General features: G+C 40.8%; 1 protein-coding gene and 1 non-coding gene across 8 annotated transcripts in view; one reads left to right on the top strand and one right to left on the bottom strand.

Moving 5' to 3' along the window:
* The window catches only part of UNC5D (unc-5 netrin receptor D), a 638,805-nt gene that overhangs the window by 116,942 nt on the left and 500,839 nt on the right, over positions 1-21,024 (bottom strand). For 4 of the 7 annotated variants that reach the window (XM_004021770.5, XM_042241215.1, XM_042241214.1 and 1 more), the window contains exons 5-7: positions 8,412-8,592; positions 7,378-7,545; positions 5,228-5,392 (exon numbers count right to left, since the gene is read on the bottom strand). In XM_004021770.5, coding sequence (XP_004021819.1) covers positions 5,228-5,392; positions 7,378-7,545; positions 8,412-8,592 — 514 coding nt within the window. The remainder of the gene's footprint in view (positions 1-5,227; positions 5,393-7,377; positions 7,546-8,411; positions 8,593-21,024) is intronic. The other 3 variants (XM_042241216.1, XM_042241218.1, XM_042241217.1) reach the window with 1 other exon arrangement.
* TRNAG-CCC (transfer RNA glycine (anticodon CCC)) lies at positions 10,573-10,645 on the top strand. Its single transcript has one exon. It is a non-coding gene; the product is annotated as a tRNA-Gly (tRNA).

Raw genomic sequence — 21,024 nt, 5'->3', positions numbered from 1 at the left:
CACAGAAGCAGCTAAGTTCAGTAAGTGTAAAGGACAGCAGTTGGGAAGCTACCTGATTCTGAGGTTAAAGCTTAGAAAACATGGATCCACAAGTTCCCATCTCTCGACAGGCATTCTACATAATTATCTTCCTGGAAAAGAACAGTTCCAGCATAAAGGCACTGGATGTTTGCGCTTGCAATTTGGAACCTCACACTCACTGCTATTGGCATCAATTGCCTAACCTCACCAGTCCTGGGGCATTTATTTCCTTGTTGGGAGCATTTAGGTGTGGCCATCTGTGCTAGCGTAACACTAAGGTCCTGTGCTTCAGTCACAACTGACCAAGCAACAATCATACCCCTGTATTAAAGCGATCGTTCAGAGCTGGCAGCTCCATCTCTAGGAGAAATGCAGCCCTCAGGGACAATAAAGGAAATCCAGATGCTTTGTTGAGAGCTAAGTAAAAATTAAAGAATTGTAGGTCATCCAAGAGCCAAGCAATGTCACTGTGAAACTGCCAAGAGAAGTTGGGCAATTGAGGACTTGCTTCAGGGTTGTGTCTGGCATAAAGGGGGAAAAAAAAAATCAAATGAAGGAAATTCCCCAACTGGAACATGACCCAGATCTTTCACAAAGTGAATGCTCCATAAAGCTGTTGCCAAATGCTATTTTAATCAAACCCAGCCTTCATTGGATCTCCATCCCGAGAGCACAGCTAGTTTCACCAAGAGCACTTCAGCAGAGTACCAACCAGAAGCACAGAGTAATGTTGGCACCATCTAACTAGACTGCTGTTCATTGATTCCTGCAGACACAGTCAAATGCGCTTCATCTTTGCTGACATGGGACCCACTCTGTGTTTTAAAGGGCAGACTGTATCCCAGTGTTGGGCTCTTAGAAACACATTCCTTTCCCACTGATGTATAAATACATCTCATTCACATCTATGATTTCACAGGCTTTAATTTTTCCATCAGAAAGCTTAGTCATTGTAACCATCAAGAGTCTCTGATCATGTTTGACAGACATCTTAATATGTATACGACAGAGGCAAAGAATGCTAGACAAACCCATTCTTAAGTAGAAAGGGGAATAGGGGAACGAAGAGATTGAACAGAAAGAAAAGGCTTACATAGCGTTTTAAACTCATGAGGGGATTTAACAGAGCTCTCAACCTCCAGTGCTGAACATATTCTAAAGCTCACTATTCTGCTCATTTTCTTTCCACTACTGGAAAATGGAAACAGAATACTCACTAAATTGCACATGTGAGACTTTAACCACACATGGCCAAGGTTCATAGGAAGGTTTCATTCAGTAACAAAGTAACTGCCTGAACCTTGGCTTGATTGGCTTTAAGGAAGGAGCTAGGCTTTGGGATTTCACAAGTACATATGCATCTGGGATGGTTAATTTCACATATCAACCTGACCAGGCCATCAGGTACCCAAATATTTGGTCAAACATTAGTCTGTGAGGGTGTTTTCAGATGAGATCAATGTGGAATAGGCAGGCTGAAAAAAAGCAAATTGCCCTCCACACTGTGTGTGGGCCACATCTAATTATTTGAATGCCTAATCCTTCCCAAGTAAGAGAGACTCCTGCCTGACAGCTTCTGAACTGGGACATTGGTTCTACAGACTCTGGATTTGCCAGGTTCTATAATAATATGAGCCAGTTTCTTATAATGAATATCTTTATAATGTATGCATATATCCTGTATCTTATATATGTATCCTATGGTTCTGTTTCTCTGGAGAACCCTGATGAATACAATATCTCAGATTTTAAAACTGGGATCTGGACTGGTCAGTATCCTCTTACTCAACTAACAATATAAGTACAAATAAATATTCACATATTTGATAATTTTTTCTCACATTTGGAGCTAACCATTGTATGTCATCAATCAGTAACTCTAAATTTCAGTCAACTAAGGTGGAAGCTTGACATTTATAGAATTTTCCCTAAGCTCAAGTCTAACTGGTGGTTTTTAGATGGCGCTAGTGGTAAAGAACCCACCTGCCGATACAGGAGACATAAGAGACACAGGTTTGACTCCTGGGTTGGGAAGATCCCCTGGAGGGAGGCATGGAACCCTCTCCAGTATTCTTGCCTGGAGAATCCCCTGGACTGGATTCTAGGACAGGAGCCTGGTGGGCTGCAGTCCATGGGATTGCAAAGAGTTGGACACCACTGAAGCAACTGAGCAGGCAGGCAGGGAAGGTTATTACTATGTCCTATAATAGATAGCATATTCAAAAGCAGAGACATTACTTTGCTGACTAAGGTCCATCTAGTCAAGGCTATGGTTTTTCCTGTGGTCATGTATGGATGTGAGAGTTGGACTGTGAAGAAAGCTGAGCACTGAAGAATTGATGCTTTTGAATTGTGGTGTTGGAGAAGACTCTTGAGTGTCCCTTGGACTGCAAGATCCAACCAGTCCATTCTAAAGGAGATCAGTCCTGGGTGTTCTTTGGAAGGACTGATGCTAAAGCTGAAACTCCAGTACTTCGGCCACCTCATGTGAAGAGTTGACTCATTGGAAAAGACCCCGACGCTGGGAGGGATTGGGGGCAGGAGGAAAAGGGGAAGACAGAGGATGAGATGGCTGGATGGCATCACCGACTCGATGGATGTGAGTTTGAGTGAACTCCGGGAGTTGGTGATGGACAGGGAGGCCTGGTGTGCTGCCATTCATGGGGTTGCACAGAGTTGGACACGACTGAGCAACTGAACTGAACTGGTAATAGTACTATAATACTTCAATCAGTATTCTCTTATTTCTATTTTTTATTTCTAATATTTCAAAAGTATCTAGTGATCATCTAAACTATAACCAGTAGCCACACAGTTATACCGTCAAGGGCTTTTTAGAAGATATATGAGATTATTATCTTAACTATAGTCCTATCAATGTTAAGAAACATGTCAAGAAATAGTCACAATTTAAAGGTATAGTTCAAATATATGGTGGTGGTCAAGGGTAGGTAGCCGGAAACACATTTCCTTAAACCTCTTGCTAATCAGTTTGTGTTGTCTCCTTATATTTGAAAAGAATGGAATAGACATTTCATCAGCAAACACAGATGAATGACTAATTAACAAGTGAAAATTTGTTCAATATCATTAGCCATTATGGAAGTGCAAGTTACAAAAAAAAAAAATCTACATACTCGTTAAAATGACTGAATTTTAAATGACCAATAATAAGTGCTGGCAAAGATGTGGAACAACCAGCAAGTTACATCCTAGTGGTAAAAATTTAAACAATTACAGTTATTTCAGAAAGTTTCTTATACCATTAAATACCTAATTATGATATGCACCACTAATCCCATTTCTAGGTATTTACCCAAAAGAAATGAAAATACATGTCCACACAAGGTCTGTACACAAGGGTTCATAGCAGCTTTGTTCATAGGAGCCCCCAGATGGAAGCAACTCTACGCCTATCATCTGGTGAAAGGATAAGGACATTGTGGTAGATCCATAAAGTGGAACGCTACTTAACAAAACTAAAAAGTTAATTACCGATAGGTGCAGCAGAATGAGGGAATGTCAAACGCATTATGACAACAGAAAGAAAGCAGAAAAGTAGTGCTTAGGGGTAGGGGAAAGAAATGACTGCAAAAGAGTGCAAGCATACTTTGGGGAGGAAAGGCAATGTTGTCTATCTTGATTGTGATGGTATATTTACTAGAGAGCAAGGCCCTCTCACTACTGAGACTGGTGGGTGAAAAGTGAAAGTGTTAGTCGCTTAGTCTTCTCTGAATCTTTGCGACCCTATGGACTGCAGCCTGCCAGGCTTCTCTGTCCATGGGATTCTCCAGGCAAGAATACTATAGGGAGTAGTCATTCCCTTCCCCAGGGGATCGTCCTGACCCAGGAACTGAACCCAGGTCTTCTGCATTGTAGGCAGATTCTTTACTATCTTTACTAGCCACCAGGGACACCCGAGATTTGGTTCTCTTTAATTACAGACCTTTGCACTGTATCTGACATAGGCAGATTACTCAGAACTTGAACTGGGCAAGTAAAGGAATTATGGGGCTACGAGGTAACGCTTGTTTCAACGTACTGATCATTTTAAACTAATTCATTAACCATTTCGACTTATTTTGAAAATATAACTGTTTGTAGAGGCTTGCTTTCAAGCATAGCTAGTCATATTGACACAGAAAAATAAATACAACTTAGATGCCTCCTTCATACTATAATCTTCCTAAATAAAAAGTGACACATATTCCTGAAAAGATGACAAATTATTGAACTACATTATTTTTTGCTGGATATCATCCTAGAAGGCAACCTATTTCTAAAGAATAGGTATGCCTCGAATCTCCTGTTTTTGAACGATCTAAGAAAAATCAATATACCCTTTAGCACATCTGAATGGGCAAGCGGAGAAGGGATTGCTATTTATCAAGCACCTATTCTGTGCCATGAAATATTCAAAATATATTCTTTTAATACTGGGCCCAGAAGATAACCAAAAAATAGGCACTTTTTGGGTACTTTTGGTACAATTCATAGAAGTTAAGCAGTTGAGTGACTTCCCCTAGATCACAAAGCTAGTAAGGGACACCACCAAATTAAAACTCACCTCTGTGTGGTTCTATTTGATCCCCCCATGGTTTCATACCCAGGCAGACAGTCACTTGAAGAAGTTATAACCTCAGGAATAACGCAAAGGCTTGGAAGTTCTGAAATGGGCATTCTATTTTGGGCCATGCCAGACCAATTTGAGACAGACCCAGACACCTCCTCAGTGCCGTACTTCCCCCCATCTGTAAGGTAACAGCCACCACGCGTGTCCCTTGGTCACACTGCACGTCCCGTGGTCTCTGAGGATTATGAAATGCTTTAGAGTCTGGTAAAATTCTTGGGAGAAATACAAGCCTACGATGATCCAGATTGGAATTTCACCAAACCTAAAAACATTGGCCCCTATGAGAAAAGAACTGCTAAGCCCCAAAGTCTAACACATTTGCCTACATCATTTCTCTCCCAACCATATCTAGTTACCTTCACAGTAAATATATGCCTGGGCAGAACGGACAGTGGTAACAATGTTTAAAGTGACCTATTTGTCTGTTCTTTGACACTTTCCACCTGCTTTCTTTTCGCTCTGGGGGATTTTGTTTTCTGGGAACTGGTTTCACTGAATCAATGGTCCTGGCATTATCACAGCATCTTTTCCTATGACGGACAGACACAGAAGATGTGTACTGTAAGGTCTTACCTAGGATGCAAAGGCCGTCTGTGCAGTTCTCAGATTCCTGGCTTAGACCTTCGCAGAATTTGCCCCCGTTTCTCGGGGCAGGGGCTGTGCATTCTCGGATCCGCAGATGCTCGCACTCTGGGCTGCAGACCGACCACTCACTCCACACTTCCCAGCTCCCGTCCACTTCAAAGGGAAACAGAGGGAGCCAACGTTAGACTGCATCTGACAGCTGTCAGGAGACTCACTCCAAGGCCACTGTGGTTCTTAGAGCTGGATTTTCAAGAAATCACCACCACCACAGAAAGAAAATACTATATCTGTTTATCTTCTCTCCATGGTTTCTTTCCTAAGGAGATAGGCGAACAACAGCAGTGGTGTAATTCTCTTGCTGTTGCAGGATGAGACCAATTACTGAATTTGGGCAAACATGTGAATTACCCGTACCCTCAGGTTAGCTAATCATGTCATTATCCATTCTTTCCCCATCTTTTATGCCCAAGTGCATCTTAGAGGGACAGATACACTCTGTGCAAGAACCACTAGTAATCACTACTTCCTTGTGGGTTGATAGTTTAGAACAGAAAGTAGAATAAATGCTCTTTAAGTCCTAAAAGCCCCTCAATAATAAAAAAGTTAAACCCATATATATTGATAGCATTAAACAAAAACAGGTCAGCCAAGCCCCAAGATACCAAGACTTACATAAATAGAATTTCTTGGGTCATAGATTGCTGCTGTATGTAGAAACGAACAAACTGAACTTAATTCCACTAAAAAACAACCCTAGAGATTATGGCAGCTGTTGGAAGCAATTGTTTCACTACCTCCTAGGAATAGGCCAACCGTGCTTATGTGGGTTATTGAAGATATTGCCATTTTTAATCTAGAGCAGCTAGTCAACAGCATGTGCGTGCTCAGCTGTTCAGTCGTGTCTGACTCTTTGTGACCCCACGGACTGTAGTCCGCCAGGCTCCTCTGTCCATGAGATTTCCCAGGCAAGAATACTGGAGTGGGTTGCCCTTTCCTTCTCCAGGGGATCTTCCTGATCCAGGGATTGAACCTGTGTCTTCTCCATCAGCAGGCAGATCGTTTACCACTGAACCACCTGGGGAGCCCAGTAGAGGGTAAAATAAAAATACTAAATTTGAAGCAAAATATCTGAGTCCTTGTGTTGGTTCTGTCAACATTTTGGCTGAGCCACCCTAATCGAGCACTTCGCCTGACTTTACTATTTCTGTCAACTGGGGAATCATATAATTCACGGCACAAAACTAAAGGACATTGCTTGTGTAAATGTGTCTTGCACAGTACCTGCACATAGTAAGCACTCAATAAATGTGCACTGAATACAAATTCAAAATGAAACTCCAAGCACAGGCAACTGGCAAAAGCCTCGCCTTAGCTTTGAGTGGCACGAGATTTGCAATTTTAAAGACACAAGACTCTGGTCCCGTGTCCTTGGACTTAATGTTGAATCATGCGTGTGAGACCCAGGATCCATTTATTTCTCAGTGGGAGGATACGCTTCCCATTCAGAAAGTCATCTTCTGGCTCATCTATTTCTCATTGTATAAACTGGGTTACAGCCAGTAAGATGAGCAAAAGAACTTGCAAAAGCCATATTTGGTAAATGAAGCCTCTATTCAGAAAGGAAGGCAATCATAGCCCAAATGTAAAATAGAAATGGCTGTGATGCAGTCTCTGCCAATTGCACTGTCTTAAATGCAAAGGTAAACCTGATGAGGTTAGTTGAATGGTGACTGATGATAAAAGGTCAAGTATTTGGTACCTGTTTTGTGCTCAAAGGCAATTCACTACACCTTATTATACAGATGAATGCTACACAATGGGAGAACCCAAGGAGAGAAGGGCATGGCTTAGCCCAATCAAACACTGGTAGTATAAAAATACATAAAAACATTTGGCTTACTGATGTTGCGTGTCTAGGGTAATCTGAGTAAGAAGAGAAATACTATGCCCCCACATAGAGGTATTTCATTCATGTTCTTGCTATTACAATGAGTTTCACGTCAGTACTCTGGACAAAGCCTCCTTTCTAAGAACTTGGAAGATGCTGACTTTGGGAAGGTAGGTTCTACTGAACGTGTCACACCAGCTCAATCATGGTGGTGGATGAGAAGGGGTAAGGAAATCTATGCATATCTCACCAGGACAGAGAGCAGTGCAGGTTATTTTCTGCACTGACATTCCCTCACAAAAGGCTCCACCATTGAGAGGAGCTGGGTTGGTGCAGGTCCGGGAACGTTTCTGCCATCCTCTCCCACAGGGAACATTGCAGGCTGACCACTCTGTCCAGGAAGACCAGCCTCCATTCACTGAGAGAGAAAAATGGGGAGGGGAGAAGAAAAAAAAAAAAAGAAAGGAAAGAGGTTTTTACTGATTGCCTACTATGTGCAAGCCACTTGCCAGGTGTTGTGAGTTGGGCATCCAGGGACCAAGAGACTGGTGGGACCCTCACCGGCTGCCCCACTGTGTGGCAACCGTGGGGCTGATCTAGTCTGCACCTCCCAGTCTATGCTTCTGTAGACCATAGGAGGGACACAGAGAATCTGCTTTGCAAGGAAATGATGAACCAGAGGAAGAAGTCATCAACATATCTCTACAGCACTTGCAATTCCAGAGGAGAAGAAGAAAATACCAGCATCTGAATTTCTATTAACTTTCAGTGCTTCAAACGTCAATCCCAGGGCTCTTCTATTATGGAAGGGAGTGCTTACTTCAATAGCCGGGAATTTCACTTATGCATTACCTGAGCTATTCAGCAAATAGTCATGTTTGTTTTTGGCGGATTTCATATGCCAGAAGAGGAACTGCGAATAGCCAAGTCTGGGGAGGATGGGGTGGATGTTGGGTTTGGGAAGAGTGGGAAGCGGAAGTTGCTCTGATTCTTTTCAAATGTAAACACAATGGAGGCAAAGAAAGGCCTTTTAAAATTCTTTTGAAAATAGATTGACAATGTCACTCACTGTCCCCTGGAAGTCTAATCTTGGATGAAAGAGCAAATACATTCACGGCTATAGGCCTCACCTACCAATGGGCTGAGGCAGGAGATGGCGCTGTAATAGAAACCTGCCGTAGTCCTTTCAGTGCTAGACACAGCAAGTTCTAAGGAAATGCACCTCCCTCTACCCCTCTGCTTTCTATCCTCTCTATCCACTCCGGGCCTTTGGGCTGGTCTTACCATAAACCACCACTGTGGCTGACAGGCTCCTCCTCTTGGCTACGATGTTGGCCGCCATGCAAGTGTAATTCCCGGAGTCTGAGAGCCGCGCCTGCCGGATGATGAGGTTGTGGTCCGCCCTGGTGTCGATGTGCTCATCTTGTTCAGAGTCTATGGGCTCCTCATTTTTCAGCCATTCCACCTATCGGAAGTCAGGAATGTTTACAAGTCATTAAACACACACACACACACATAAACACACATACAAACTTTCCTGGAATCAGAAAATGAGTGGTTAGAGCATATGGGAGAGAGATGTACGTAACACAAAGAATGGCAACACGAATGCTATCTTTTTATTTTTATTTTTTTTAATGGTATCATTTTTTTTTAGCTTTTTATTTTTTAAATTTTAATATCTTTAATTCTTACATGCGTTCCCAAACATCTTTATTCCATACACCATCCTTTTCATTCATTTGGTATATTCAGGACATGAATACTCCAGTTAATAAACTGGAGGTGGGAAAAGAATATAAGCATCCTATTGACTTTGACCTATTTTCTAAAAATGCAATAAAAGACTGTAATTAGGTCATTTCATTATATTTCATCAGGTTACAATTCTGATGATGATGATACTCCAATAACTGGCCCAAAATGGAGATCAGAAAAAGCAACACGTATAGGTAGAGCTTGGACTCTGTGCAGAGAGGGTATTATGTTGTCAGACAAGGTTTGAAGCTCATATTTTTTGCATTTAAGCAACAACAACATAGATTTGGGTAATCAGAAACACAGAAATGAAACTCAGATCTCAGTGTTCCCCGGTTTCAGGGATATGTTTATTTGGTGATCATTTATGTCACTCCTTAGTGATTTAACAGATGTTTAGGTCAGATCAGATACCCGACTCATTTAAGCCCCAGCCTCCCTTCCAAAGGACCTCACTTTTCACATCCTCTGAGTATAGACTAGTCCCATCTCTGGTTTGTTTCCTCTGGCTTGCTCCTAGAGTGTCTATTTCTCTCTTTCCAGTTCCACCTTAAACCTATCCTTGGCTGAAAGTACTCTTTCCCTGGACACTTGAGGAAGCCACATATGGGACCTTCTGCTCCCTGGATCTTCATCCTCCCAGAAGCTGGGGCACACCGTCCCTACATCCCCTAATTCATCAAGCAGACCAAGCTTCCCCAATCCAGCTGCCTGCCTTCCCCATGCTGCCTTCTGCTTCTACATCTAAACAACATCTCCACTCTCCTGTGCCATCTTGGTAGCACCATACACAGCTCCTGTTTGACAAGAACCATTTAGCTCTAGTTTTCATTATATGTTATACACAGGAATTTAACAGACACATCAAAACTGTAATTTAACCAAGAAAGCAGTCACTACACCAAAAAGACCTCACACGTAAATACATGCATCCGGGTTCTTTTCACGTACCCTGCCCACTGCTAACACAGATAATTGAAAGCTGGCTTTGGAAGATGTCTCATTTCATCTCTAAATGTAAACAATTATAATTTATTGCCAATAATCAAGTGACACCTGTTAGCAATTTGGTTTAATAAATATTTTTGGCTCCCATTAAAAGGGATTTATTTACCAGAAGAAAACCTATACTGATACTTTAATATTTATCCCAAGAACCATCCCAAGAATGAGCGTATAGAATACCAAAAGTCATCAGTCAATCCAAAATCAGTCCTAGATGAGGAGGAGTTTTAGAAAAGAAAACGATGCCAAAATAGCCAAGAGAGATCTGAGAACTGCTTTAAAACATGTACAAGAGCTAAAAAAGCAACATGGTGCAGGACCATGAAGTAAGGAGGCAAGCTAGCTTCAACCCCAGCAGCTCCTCAAGGCATCACCATGTGCCAGCCTTGGGTATAAAAACTAATGATGTCCAAAAGCACTGCTCTGTTTAACGAAGCAGGGCAGTGGAGCCAATTTTAAAACAATCTGACCACCAGCCCATTACAAAATATCCTCCACTCCCCAGTAACACTGCATATGTTCCAGCCATTCATTCATTCAAGTATAAATATTCCAACATTTACTGAACATCAGAGGTCATCCTGAGAGTTGAATAAAGTGACATAAACAAAACCAGCATAACCTTTTCTTTCATGGACCTTACAGTTAATGGTTAAGGTGGAAACAAGTAAATCTAGGAACTTCCCTGGTGGTCCAGTGGCTAAGACTCTGTGCTCCCAACACAGGGGGCCTGGGTTCAATCCCTGGTCAGGGAAGATCCCACATCATGTGGCTAAAAAAGTCCCGCATGCTGCAACTAAGACCCAGAACAGCCGAAGAAATAAATTTATAAGAAAAGAAGTAAATCCACATTGCCACCAGAAAGTAAGAGTTGTCGGCAATATCTGTGATAAAACATTTATTTTTGTTAAGCCAACTGGATTGGGTTTTTTAAACCACCATCACTGCTGTGTCACTGGAGAGAACAAATTGGTCAGCTTAAAGTGGGTCTGGGGAACTCTGGTTCCACTCCACTCTCCTCCTGGTTCAGAAATTCTGAGTGCAAACTGTTTGGTTTTCTGATTGTTAATTTCCAACCCTTTCCATTTCTAGCGCCTACAAAGCCCTTCCCTCCTGTCTCCACCTGAAGTCATCTTCTTTTTCCATCCTTCCCCCTGCAAACACCTGGTCAGGAAGTTGGGAAAGTCTGGCCATGGTCCATAAGTAAATCATTTCTAGTGAGGAAATGACCCTGGGGACAGTGGCCCTCAAAACAGAAACCAAAGTAGGCCCAGCACCTGGAAATCAAAGAAAGCTTTCCAAAGCAAATCTGGGCCCAGAGGAAATTAAAACCACAATCATTACCAGAGGTCTGGTTCCAAATTAAAAACTTATATAAAATACCTCACGCACAAAATGAAGTGGTCAACACATGAGGAAAATATTTGCCACAGATTTGATGTATAAAATGGTAATAATCTGATGATCTGAGGGTTATGATCTGAATCACTCATGCTCTCGTATCAGTTGATGATAAAATGTCATCCAAAATAAGATGGAAAAAACACACACTAATTAAACAACTCAATAAATATTCTATACCACTAAAAAAAAGGTGAACAACAATATAATGACATTATTCCTACCCAAAGAACGAAGATGAAAATGACACAGATGTACACAGGGACACACACACATACGGTATTTCTTTAATTGAACTTACAGAGTACCAGGCATTTCTGCTATTGCTGCTCTGTGATTATCTCCTTTCTGGAAGACACTAATAGCCTCTTAACTGTGGTCTGTCTGTTGCTTCCATTCCTGCCTCCATAGTGGATTCCCCATGGAGGGATTAGGTCATATCCTTTTCTGGGTCCAAATTGTTCTACAGCTTTGAACTCCACTAAGAACAAAACTGCACATCCTTACCGTGGCTAAGAAAGTCCTTCTTGGTCTGCCCCCTAGTTAATTTCCCATCTTAGATTCCCCAAGTAACCTCTGTGCACTCTACTCCAGCCCTACTGGACTCCTTCCTGTTCTAGAAAACTCAAAGCAAGTTCCTACCTCAGGGCCTTAACACCTGCTGCTTCCTCTGCCCGGAAGGCCTCGCCTGCGAGTGTCCCTAAGGCTCAACCCCACCTTTCATTCAGGTCTCTAATCAAATTCTGCCTCCTTAGAGAGGTCTTGCCTGACAACCCTTCTCTAATATAGGAGCAAAGTCCCCTCACTCCTTGTGTTCTGCTTTAATTTTCTTCCTAATATTATCTCCATCTAACAGGCTTAAAGATAGTAAGCCTTTTGTTCTTGTAATTGTGATCTCAAGAATTCGCCAAAGAAGATTATTGGGGCTACAAACAAGGATTTAAACACAATAAACTATTTTTAGTTGCAAAAAAGAAAGAAAGAGAAAAAACAGTATGGCAGAGCTCTATTTAAATAAATGATTCAATAATTCAATTTAATATTGTATAGCACTAAAGGTCATGATTTCAACTAGTGAAAATACTAAAAGTGCTCATAATGCATGAAACAAACTACAAAACTGTGTGTTTAGTGCAATCATAAATTTGTAAAAACAACAAAAAAAGAAATCACAAACATACATATTCTTCAAAAATGATTGGAAGAAAATGCAATATGCTGCGGAGGTTTTGAAAAAAGACTTGGGGCGGCTGTTTTTTCTTTTTCTTCCTGGTGGTTAACTGTGGCGCATAAAGGAAAAGGTCTTTATTAATCTGAAAAACAACTACATTAGCTTATAAAAGTCTTTTACTTACATAGCACAGTAGTATTCAAATTTATATTTAGCCATAGACTGCTTCCTCCAATTAAAGCTTATCTGATCATATGGTATATGATATATGATCATATATATATATCTATCTTATGATATCACTTACATGTAGAAATTTTAAAAAAAGATACAAATGAACTTTATATACAAAACAGAAATAGACTCACAGACATAGAAAACAAACTTAGGGTTACCAAAGGGGAAAGGGGGGAATGGACAAATTAGGAGTTTGGGAATAACAGATACACACACGCTATATATATCTGTATCTTTCTATCTATATATATATATAATAAATAGTTCATGGGGTCACAAAGAGTCAGACATGACTGGGGACTTAAAAAAAAAAATCAAACCTGTATACCACAGGGGACTATACTCTATATTGTATAATAATAACCTATGTGGGAAAAGAATCTGAAAAACAATATGTGTGTGTTTATGCAGAGCCTGCATGCCTAGAACCTGCGTTCTGCAACGAGAGAAGCTGCCGCAGTAATTGTAGCCATCCCTGTGCAGCAAGTAAAGAGTAGCCCCTGCCCGCCACAACCAGAGAAGGCCTGCACACGGCAATGAAAACCCCAGCATGACCAAAAAAAAAATTAATAAATTAAAAAAAAGCCAGACCGCATGGAGATGTTCAGCACACCTGTACCATAAATTATAAGTTGACCCTTGCCATACAATCTACCCTCATCCACCCACATGTACTGTGAACATTTACAATGGTCTGCTACTTCGTTTCCCCAGAACACAGCTTGAAAACCAAAAAATATATATAGGACAAATGAGGTACCTTAGGATATATACATTCCAGCATAATTGGTGTTTACAGTGTCATGACTGAGGTCCATCAATCCAATTATGTCTACAAACAATGGGCACGTTACTGCCACTAACTGCAGGGCTGTTTTTTATTCGTACACTAATCGTTTATCCATTTAACCAATGGCAGGATCTTTATGAGAAAATCAGTCTGGTATTTTCTGGGCTTATAAAAGTGATGAATTGCTCTTGGATTTATGCTTTTGTCACTTAGAGAAATGTTAAAACATTTTTGATGAGCTAAGTGCTCCTAATGCAGAATAGTTTAATAAATAAGATAATAGAAAAAAATAAAAAAGCATTTCCTACAGCAGCAGTTGCAAACTCGAATGTTCCTGGGGGCCAGGGAAGTAACATAAATTACTGAAGAGGCGCTGGGTGCAAGACATCCACGCACGTTGTTTGCATATTAAAGACAAGGGCCTATTCCTCATTCCCTCGAAGAGATGAGCTCACTCTCATTTTTCTTAAAGCATGTTATCATTTTTCTGTCTCCTTTTGTTTTTTTCCCACTTTAGATAGAGACATGAGTATTTTAAAAAATTAACAATGATAGTGCAGTGAAAAATGAGTGTGAACTCATTTTTGCTTTAAAATCTTTTTTGCTTTCAATGCATCACAGCGATCTTCACATTTATGCAGTACATAGCTTCAGTGTCAGGATGTATGGGGACCCGGTGCTGCTGGTGACAAAATGCAGATTCCAAGACTTGTGCAGTTCAGACTACGGTGACCAGTATAACCAGTTGTTCAGCTGCTAAGCTGTGTCTGACTCTTTGCAACCCCACGGACTATAGCACGCCAGGCCTCCCGGTCCCTCAACCATCTCCTAGAGCTCGCCCAAGTTCATGTCCACTGAGTTGGTGATGCCATCCAACCATTTCATCCTCTGTTGCCCTCTTCTCTTGCTTTAAATCTTTCCCAGCATCAGGTCTTTTCCCATGAGTCAGCTCTTCACATCAGGTGGTCAAAATATTGGAGCTTCAGCATCAGTCCTTCCGATGAGTCTTCAGGGTCAATTTCCTTTAAGATTGATTGGTCTGATCTCCTTGCTATCCACGTAACCAGATCTTCCATCTTGCTTGAGAAGCCAGGGCTGTGTATCTTAATGGACTATTTCTTAATTCTAACATAATGACTCACACATTACGAAGTATATTGTGAGGATCAAACAATACACATCCATAAACTGCATGGAAATGCACTCTTCATTCTCTCATTTCCAGATACCATAACAGAAGAGCTGCCTGACCTCTTGGGAGCGCCACCACAATGAAGACTTCACTGAATTTAACTCCTCTCAGTGAGTCGGCTTCCCCCATCATTCAAGAATGCTCTGGTTCATATGTATCATGGGCCACTGTCAATGCTTTCTCATAGAAATGACTGCCAATCATCTAAAAATTTTTGAACTTAAATACAGTATTCTACAAGTATCATGAGGGCATGAGTATTAAATTCAGAAATTATTTTACAAGCAGTTGCCAACAAAGCCCTAATTAAGCTCTTAACAAAAGCAATACACATTTTCAAATTAGCTGTATGGAATCAATACATTGACCACCCTGAGGCTAATGGACATTTTTTTTTTTTTTTAAATCACTGATCCAAATGATCTCATGCTAACAGATCAGCTCTTTGACAGAAAGACTTAACATTCTGGAAGGTGCAAGGCATTCACATCTTCAGAGACAAAATTTTTTTTTTCTTCTTATTTAGCTTAGATGGATAATCCCAGTTAGGAGTGTGTGAAGAAACCAGTTATTTAGAGGTAATGAGCTTATGGATTTGCAGGACACATGAGTTCATTAACATAGTGTTATGTGCAGATGGCCTGCAGTTTGTAAATTTTTCTAGTTTATAAACAAATCTGGATAAACAGACCTTCAAAGACACTTAAGATTTCATGCCAGACAGCGAGTTCCTGATCCGTCATTCTGGTTAACTGGGGAGAGAAGGGATGTAACTGACAACCCTATAAATTTCTGCAACAATAGGCAGCATAGTGTAATTGAACGGGGAGGCTGCCTCCTTTGGAAGAGGGATGGATCGATGCTTCATGGGTGATCAGCTTATCTGAGAGCTGGGTCACATTTGAAAATGTTTGCATGAGTCTTGACATTTCGCCTCTTCTGACCTTTTGTCAGATATCCTGTATATTTATACAGATAAACTTTACACCTAAAGGTTTATTTCCATCAGAAAGCATGTCAGATTGTAATGCTCCTGTTCTTGTTCTTAATATTCCATAAGAGCAGGAGAAGGTGAGTGCTGTTATTAATCATCTAAAAGTGTAAAATCTAGACTAGAAAGAGAAAGGCACTTTAACAGGCTAGCTCTCTTCCCATGCAGGATCCCAAGCCTGTTGTCCTTTGAATCCTAGATAGCATCATCCTGGAACTCTCTCTTCCTTCACATCCCATAGAAAATGCCAATGAGGGCTATGAGTTGGTATCATCTACCAAGTGTTCTTATCCCCTCAGCTTCCCTGGTGGCTCAGATAGTAAAGAATCTGCCTACAATGCAGGAGACCCAGGTTTGATCCCTCAGTTGGGAAGATTCCCTGGAGAAGGGAATAGCTTACCCACTCTGGAATTCTTGCTGGGAGAACTCTATGCACAGAGGAGCCTGGTGGGTTACAGTCTATGGGGTCGCAAAGAGTTGGATACAACTGAACGATGAACACGTTCACTTTTGCCAAGTGTTCTTATCCCCCCAATTCCAGTCCTCTTGAGATTTGCTAGAGGAAATGTAAAATTGAGCTGTTCTTAAAGATGTAATCTCAGATTTCTGATTTTAGAAGCTTCTCAATTCATCTACTTGTTGCCTAGGGGTCATCTTAAGTGGCAAGTTCGTTAAGAACAAAAACAATATTTTAAATCTTCCTATAACTTGCATACAACCTTATTTTGAGGATATTCAATAGCATCTGTTGAATAAAGCTTTTAGTCTGAATTAACATAAATGCAAGTTTAGAGACTGGTGTGATTATACATACACACATACAACTTCAAACTGCATTTCAGGGATTGGGCCAAGGAAGGGGATATTATTTTTTGCTTTAAATCCCAGAATGGAGTCTAGATATGAAATGGAAGAGAGACATTTTGAGTGTAGTTGTTCTTAAATATATTCTGGGAACCACTAATATTTCATAATGGCTCCATAGGGTCTCATATTGAATTTCATGTATTTGCTCAAGGTATGAGTTATGTAAGAGTAATAAATGGTTTTTCTCCCCACTACAACTAAGGATGGCTTAGGAAGGCAACCTTGTCTGACAGACAGCTCACTAGTGGCTATGAGAGGTCCAGCCAGGGAAACACTGGAAAGTCACAGTCATTTGCAGTGTGGGCATTCCCTATATAACCTCCCAAACTTTTTGGTAAGTTGCCATCTTACCAAATAACAAGCATGATTGGATTTTTGTGAGAAAATGAGAAGGCTGGAGCATGTATTCCAGTTACAGGTGGGGGTAAACGGATATGGCACCCAAGGACACAGGGGTGGAGAGGAGGGGGCCAGGCAGAGGTAAAGAAGGGTTCCAGAGGACCCTGGGGGAGGCCTTGACTTCCACACCTAGCATACTGGTCAACCACTACATTTCTCATTAAGTCACATCATGAATTTTGATCAAATGAATATTTCCCAGTCTAAAACAATGAGACCTAGCATTTCTTGTATATTCTGTTCCAAGTGGGCTTCCCAGGTGATGCAAGTGTTAAAGAACTTGCCTGCCAATACAAGAGACATAAACAGATATGGGTTTGATTCCTGGGTTGGGAAGAGCCCCTGGAGGAGGGCATGGCAACCCACTCCAGTAATTTTGCCTAGAGAATCCCATAGACAGATGAGCCTGGCGGGGTACAGTCCATGGGGTCACAAAGAGTCAGACACGACTGAAGCAACTTCACACACACACACGCCAAATACTCCTTTAAACCCTGTACGTAAGTTCATTAATTTCACTCTTAAAATGTGTCTATGAGGTGGACTCCATTTTTACCATCTCCATTTTGCAAATAACAAGGATGTTAAGTACTTTGTCCAAAATATATATATATATATATATATATATATATACACATACACACATATATATATATAATTTTTTAATGGTAGAACCAGAATTTAAATCTAAGTTTTGACTTCAAATCTTGCTTTTAATCACTGTATTTAGTTATCCATCTTATTTTCCAGATTTGAGTGGAATGATCCCATGTTATTTGCAAAATTACATTGAAATACAGTGGATTGACACCACTGAAGATGATTTTGAAAACATATTTGGGGATTTTATGATCATCCCTAAGGACAGGGGTATGCAAAAAATATCTTCACAAAAGCAACACTGTTAAATACATATATTGTCTCCCAGACGGTTGATTTAAAGGCCAGCTCTTATTTGAATGCACACATTCTGGTTATATTAACATGTCAAGATGTTCAGAATGTAGCCAGCACTATTTTAACATATAAAACTTATTCAAACTTAATATTTGTCCCTATATAGCTATTCAGAACTTAGGGTAGTCCTCTCCCAGTTATCTGGTGTTTGGTTTTGCTTTGGGGCAATGGGCAGAAATGCATGAAAATAGTCCATGAAATCTTTGTGATAATATCCTGCAGTCTTAAAATACTTCAGAAGGCCAATGTTGGGTGACTTACAGGAAATAAATAATTAGGAAATTAACTTATAATATTTAGCAAATAGCTTTCCTAAGAAAAGGGATAGGTGTTTCAGGTCTTTTATTTGGTTGGGCACGGATGCAATTGTGAAGCTAAGGCAGCCGTCTTGTGACCATGAAGAGAAGACAAAGGAACTCACAGAGGTGATGGTCACTGTCTTTATGCTCAAAAGCAAACACTGCTAGCCAATACTTTATCTCATTTGATCCTCATGACAGTCCCAAGGCAGGCAGAAAATATCTTATTCTTCCCATTTTACAGACTACAGGATTCACCTAAAGCAACAAACTTGGAAAATGGTTCAACTAGAAGTTGTAGCTTTCAAAGCAGCTTCCTGCCACAAAACATCAGCCATTTTCTTGTCTTGCTGATCACATGAAGGCTGGCTCCTTAACATTTCCCGTGATCCGGCTTGGCATTCTAAAGGAAGTCTTAACTGGGACGTAACTATTACCATAGGTGACATGCCTCGCCTCAGAACGGAGCCAATTACCTTCTCATCCCAGTTTAGGCCATCACTCCTTTTGCTGCTTTCTGATTAGATGTCACCTGTCCTCTCCTGTCTCCTCGAGACTATTTCCTTCAAGTTATTTATAACAGTACTCTCGTGTTTCCCCTTTTTGTCTTCCTTTTCTTTCCAGGCTGGATAGATTGACTTTAAAGCCTCCTACTCTGCACTTTCTGCCATTTAGCTCCACTTATCTGATTATGCATCACAAAAGGAAGTAGAAATCCAGCTTAATTGTGAAGTGAGAGAAACCTAATGATCGAAGACAGAATCACGCTCTCGGATGCTGAATGAAACGACAGACAAGAGCTCCTCTGCAGAAGCCTGAATTCTGATGAGAGAATGTTAGGTTCTGACGCTCTGTGTCTCTAGTCAGATCAGTGTTGTCCTTTAACTTCCCGTTTCAGTTATGAAAGTCAAGTGCAGCCTCATGTTATTTTTTAAAAAATTCATTTTGACAGGTAAATGGTCTCTGGGAAAGTAAACACCCTGATCAACTGTTTATTGAAACTGTAACACTGTCATGAGTGAGAAATGAGACATGTTTACATTAATGTAAAGCATTTACAGGAATGATGATCAGAGGGAAAAGACAACACTGAACAGATGAAGCATAAAAACGAGAATGGGAAGAGATGTGCAATCAAAAGATGATTCATAAAGGAGGTGTGTGCTACCATTAGCTTTTCAGCTATGCTCTCCCTCGTGGAATGGATCTTGTTCGTTGCTAATTCTACATTTGCTCTCTCTCACCTGCTAGGGGAAAAGGAATTCTGGTTTTGAACCTTTGATATAGCAATACCTTGGAGATGCTTCCAAAGCTTCTTAAGCTTTGAAAACTGCATTGGCTATCTGAATGAGCGACCTATAACATAGTATCATTTGCCTGTTCATTTTAAAGGATTATTTTAGGATGGGAAGAACTCTTTAACACGATTACAAAGAGTTGGCCTTCGGGAACTCTCCTGGTGGTCCAGTGGTTAGGAATCCACCTGCCAATGCAGGGGACACAGGTTGGATTCCTGGTCTGGGAAGATCCCACATGTCGCGCGTGCCACGCCTACTGAAAACCTGCTTGCCTACAGCCCATGGTCTGCAACAAGAAAAGCCACCACAATGAGAAGCACGTGTGCCTGAACACGCACCACAACTAAGGAAAGTTCGCACGCAGCAACAAAGACTCAAAACAGCCATTAAAATAAAAACAAAAAAGACCAACAAAGAGTTGGCTTTCAGAGAGACTCAAAACAGTCTCTGCATTCACATTTCCTTCCATACCAATTTCTGGTTTTAAAACCTGTACATCAGGTTTTAAAGTGGTGGTGAGGGGATGTTAATTAACAGTTCCCCTTTTCTGTTCCTTACTACCAGGGACTGTATACTCAAGTGCTGAGAAAATAGTCATCTTAGTAAGGATTAAAGCATTAAAGACTCAAAGCGTTCACATCATCACTGGTTTTAAAAGCTGGTATCAGAGTTGCATACCGTTTGGAAATGCATACACAGGTCACTGACACAAACAGACGCAGACCACTGGAGAAGCCAGATCTGTTCAGAATAAAAATATTTCCATCAGCCACATTGAAAGGCTAATCATGTAATGATCTACAAAGGAAATGCAGGGACAGATATGGATGAGCTGAGCCTCCATATATTGGGTGGCTGAGAATGAATTAGCATAATCATAAATTTGTTCCAATTACAGAAGGCAATTATCAGAGCTCAGCTTACAGCATTATCAAAATGAAATCAGTTAAGTGCATCTACGGCCGAGGTAGATGCCACTGAGTTAACGGTGCTTAAAAAAAAAAAAAAAAAAAAAAAGCTCTCTGCTTATTCATCTTTCATCCCTTTGATGACTGTACACTCCATCTAAGTCTCCTTTTACCTGACAGACACAAAGCCACCGTGAAAGAGGAAAAAATACACGCAGTACCAAGAAAAAGTCATGCTCAGTATAATAACTCAAGTGCAAAATAGCCAGATTCAAACTCTGAAGTCTTGTATGGCTAATTTCTCTAGATCAGTGGTTCAGACAGTGCTTTCCCATTGTAGACAGTGATTAACATCAGCTCTTGTGTTCTCTCCAAAATATTGATTAGGAATAAAACAGTGAGTACTCCTGTCATTACCTGCTTCAAACAAAAGTTCTTTGTGCCCAAATGTAATGCCCTTCTTTTGCAAACGTAACCCCACTGCCATTCCTATTGTTTTCATGTTGCTTTTCTGTTATTAATAGAACCTGCTGCCTGGTTGGAGAAGGCAATGGCACCCCACTCCAGTACTCTTGCCTGGAAAATCCCATGGGTGGAGGAGCCTGGTAGGCTTCAGTCCATGGG

The sequence above is a fragment of the Ovis aries genome, chromosome 26, assembly GCF_016772045.2.
Source record: "Ovis aries strain OAR_USU_Benz2616 breed Rambouillet chromosome 26, ARS-UI_Ramb_v3.0, whole genome shotgun sequence".
NCBI lineage: Eukaryota > Metazoa > Chordata > Mammalia > Artiodactyla > Bovidae > Ovis > Ovis aries.
Note: the sequence above shows the minus strand (reverse complement) of the source record. Positions and strands in the feature narration are given on the sequence as shown.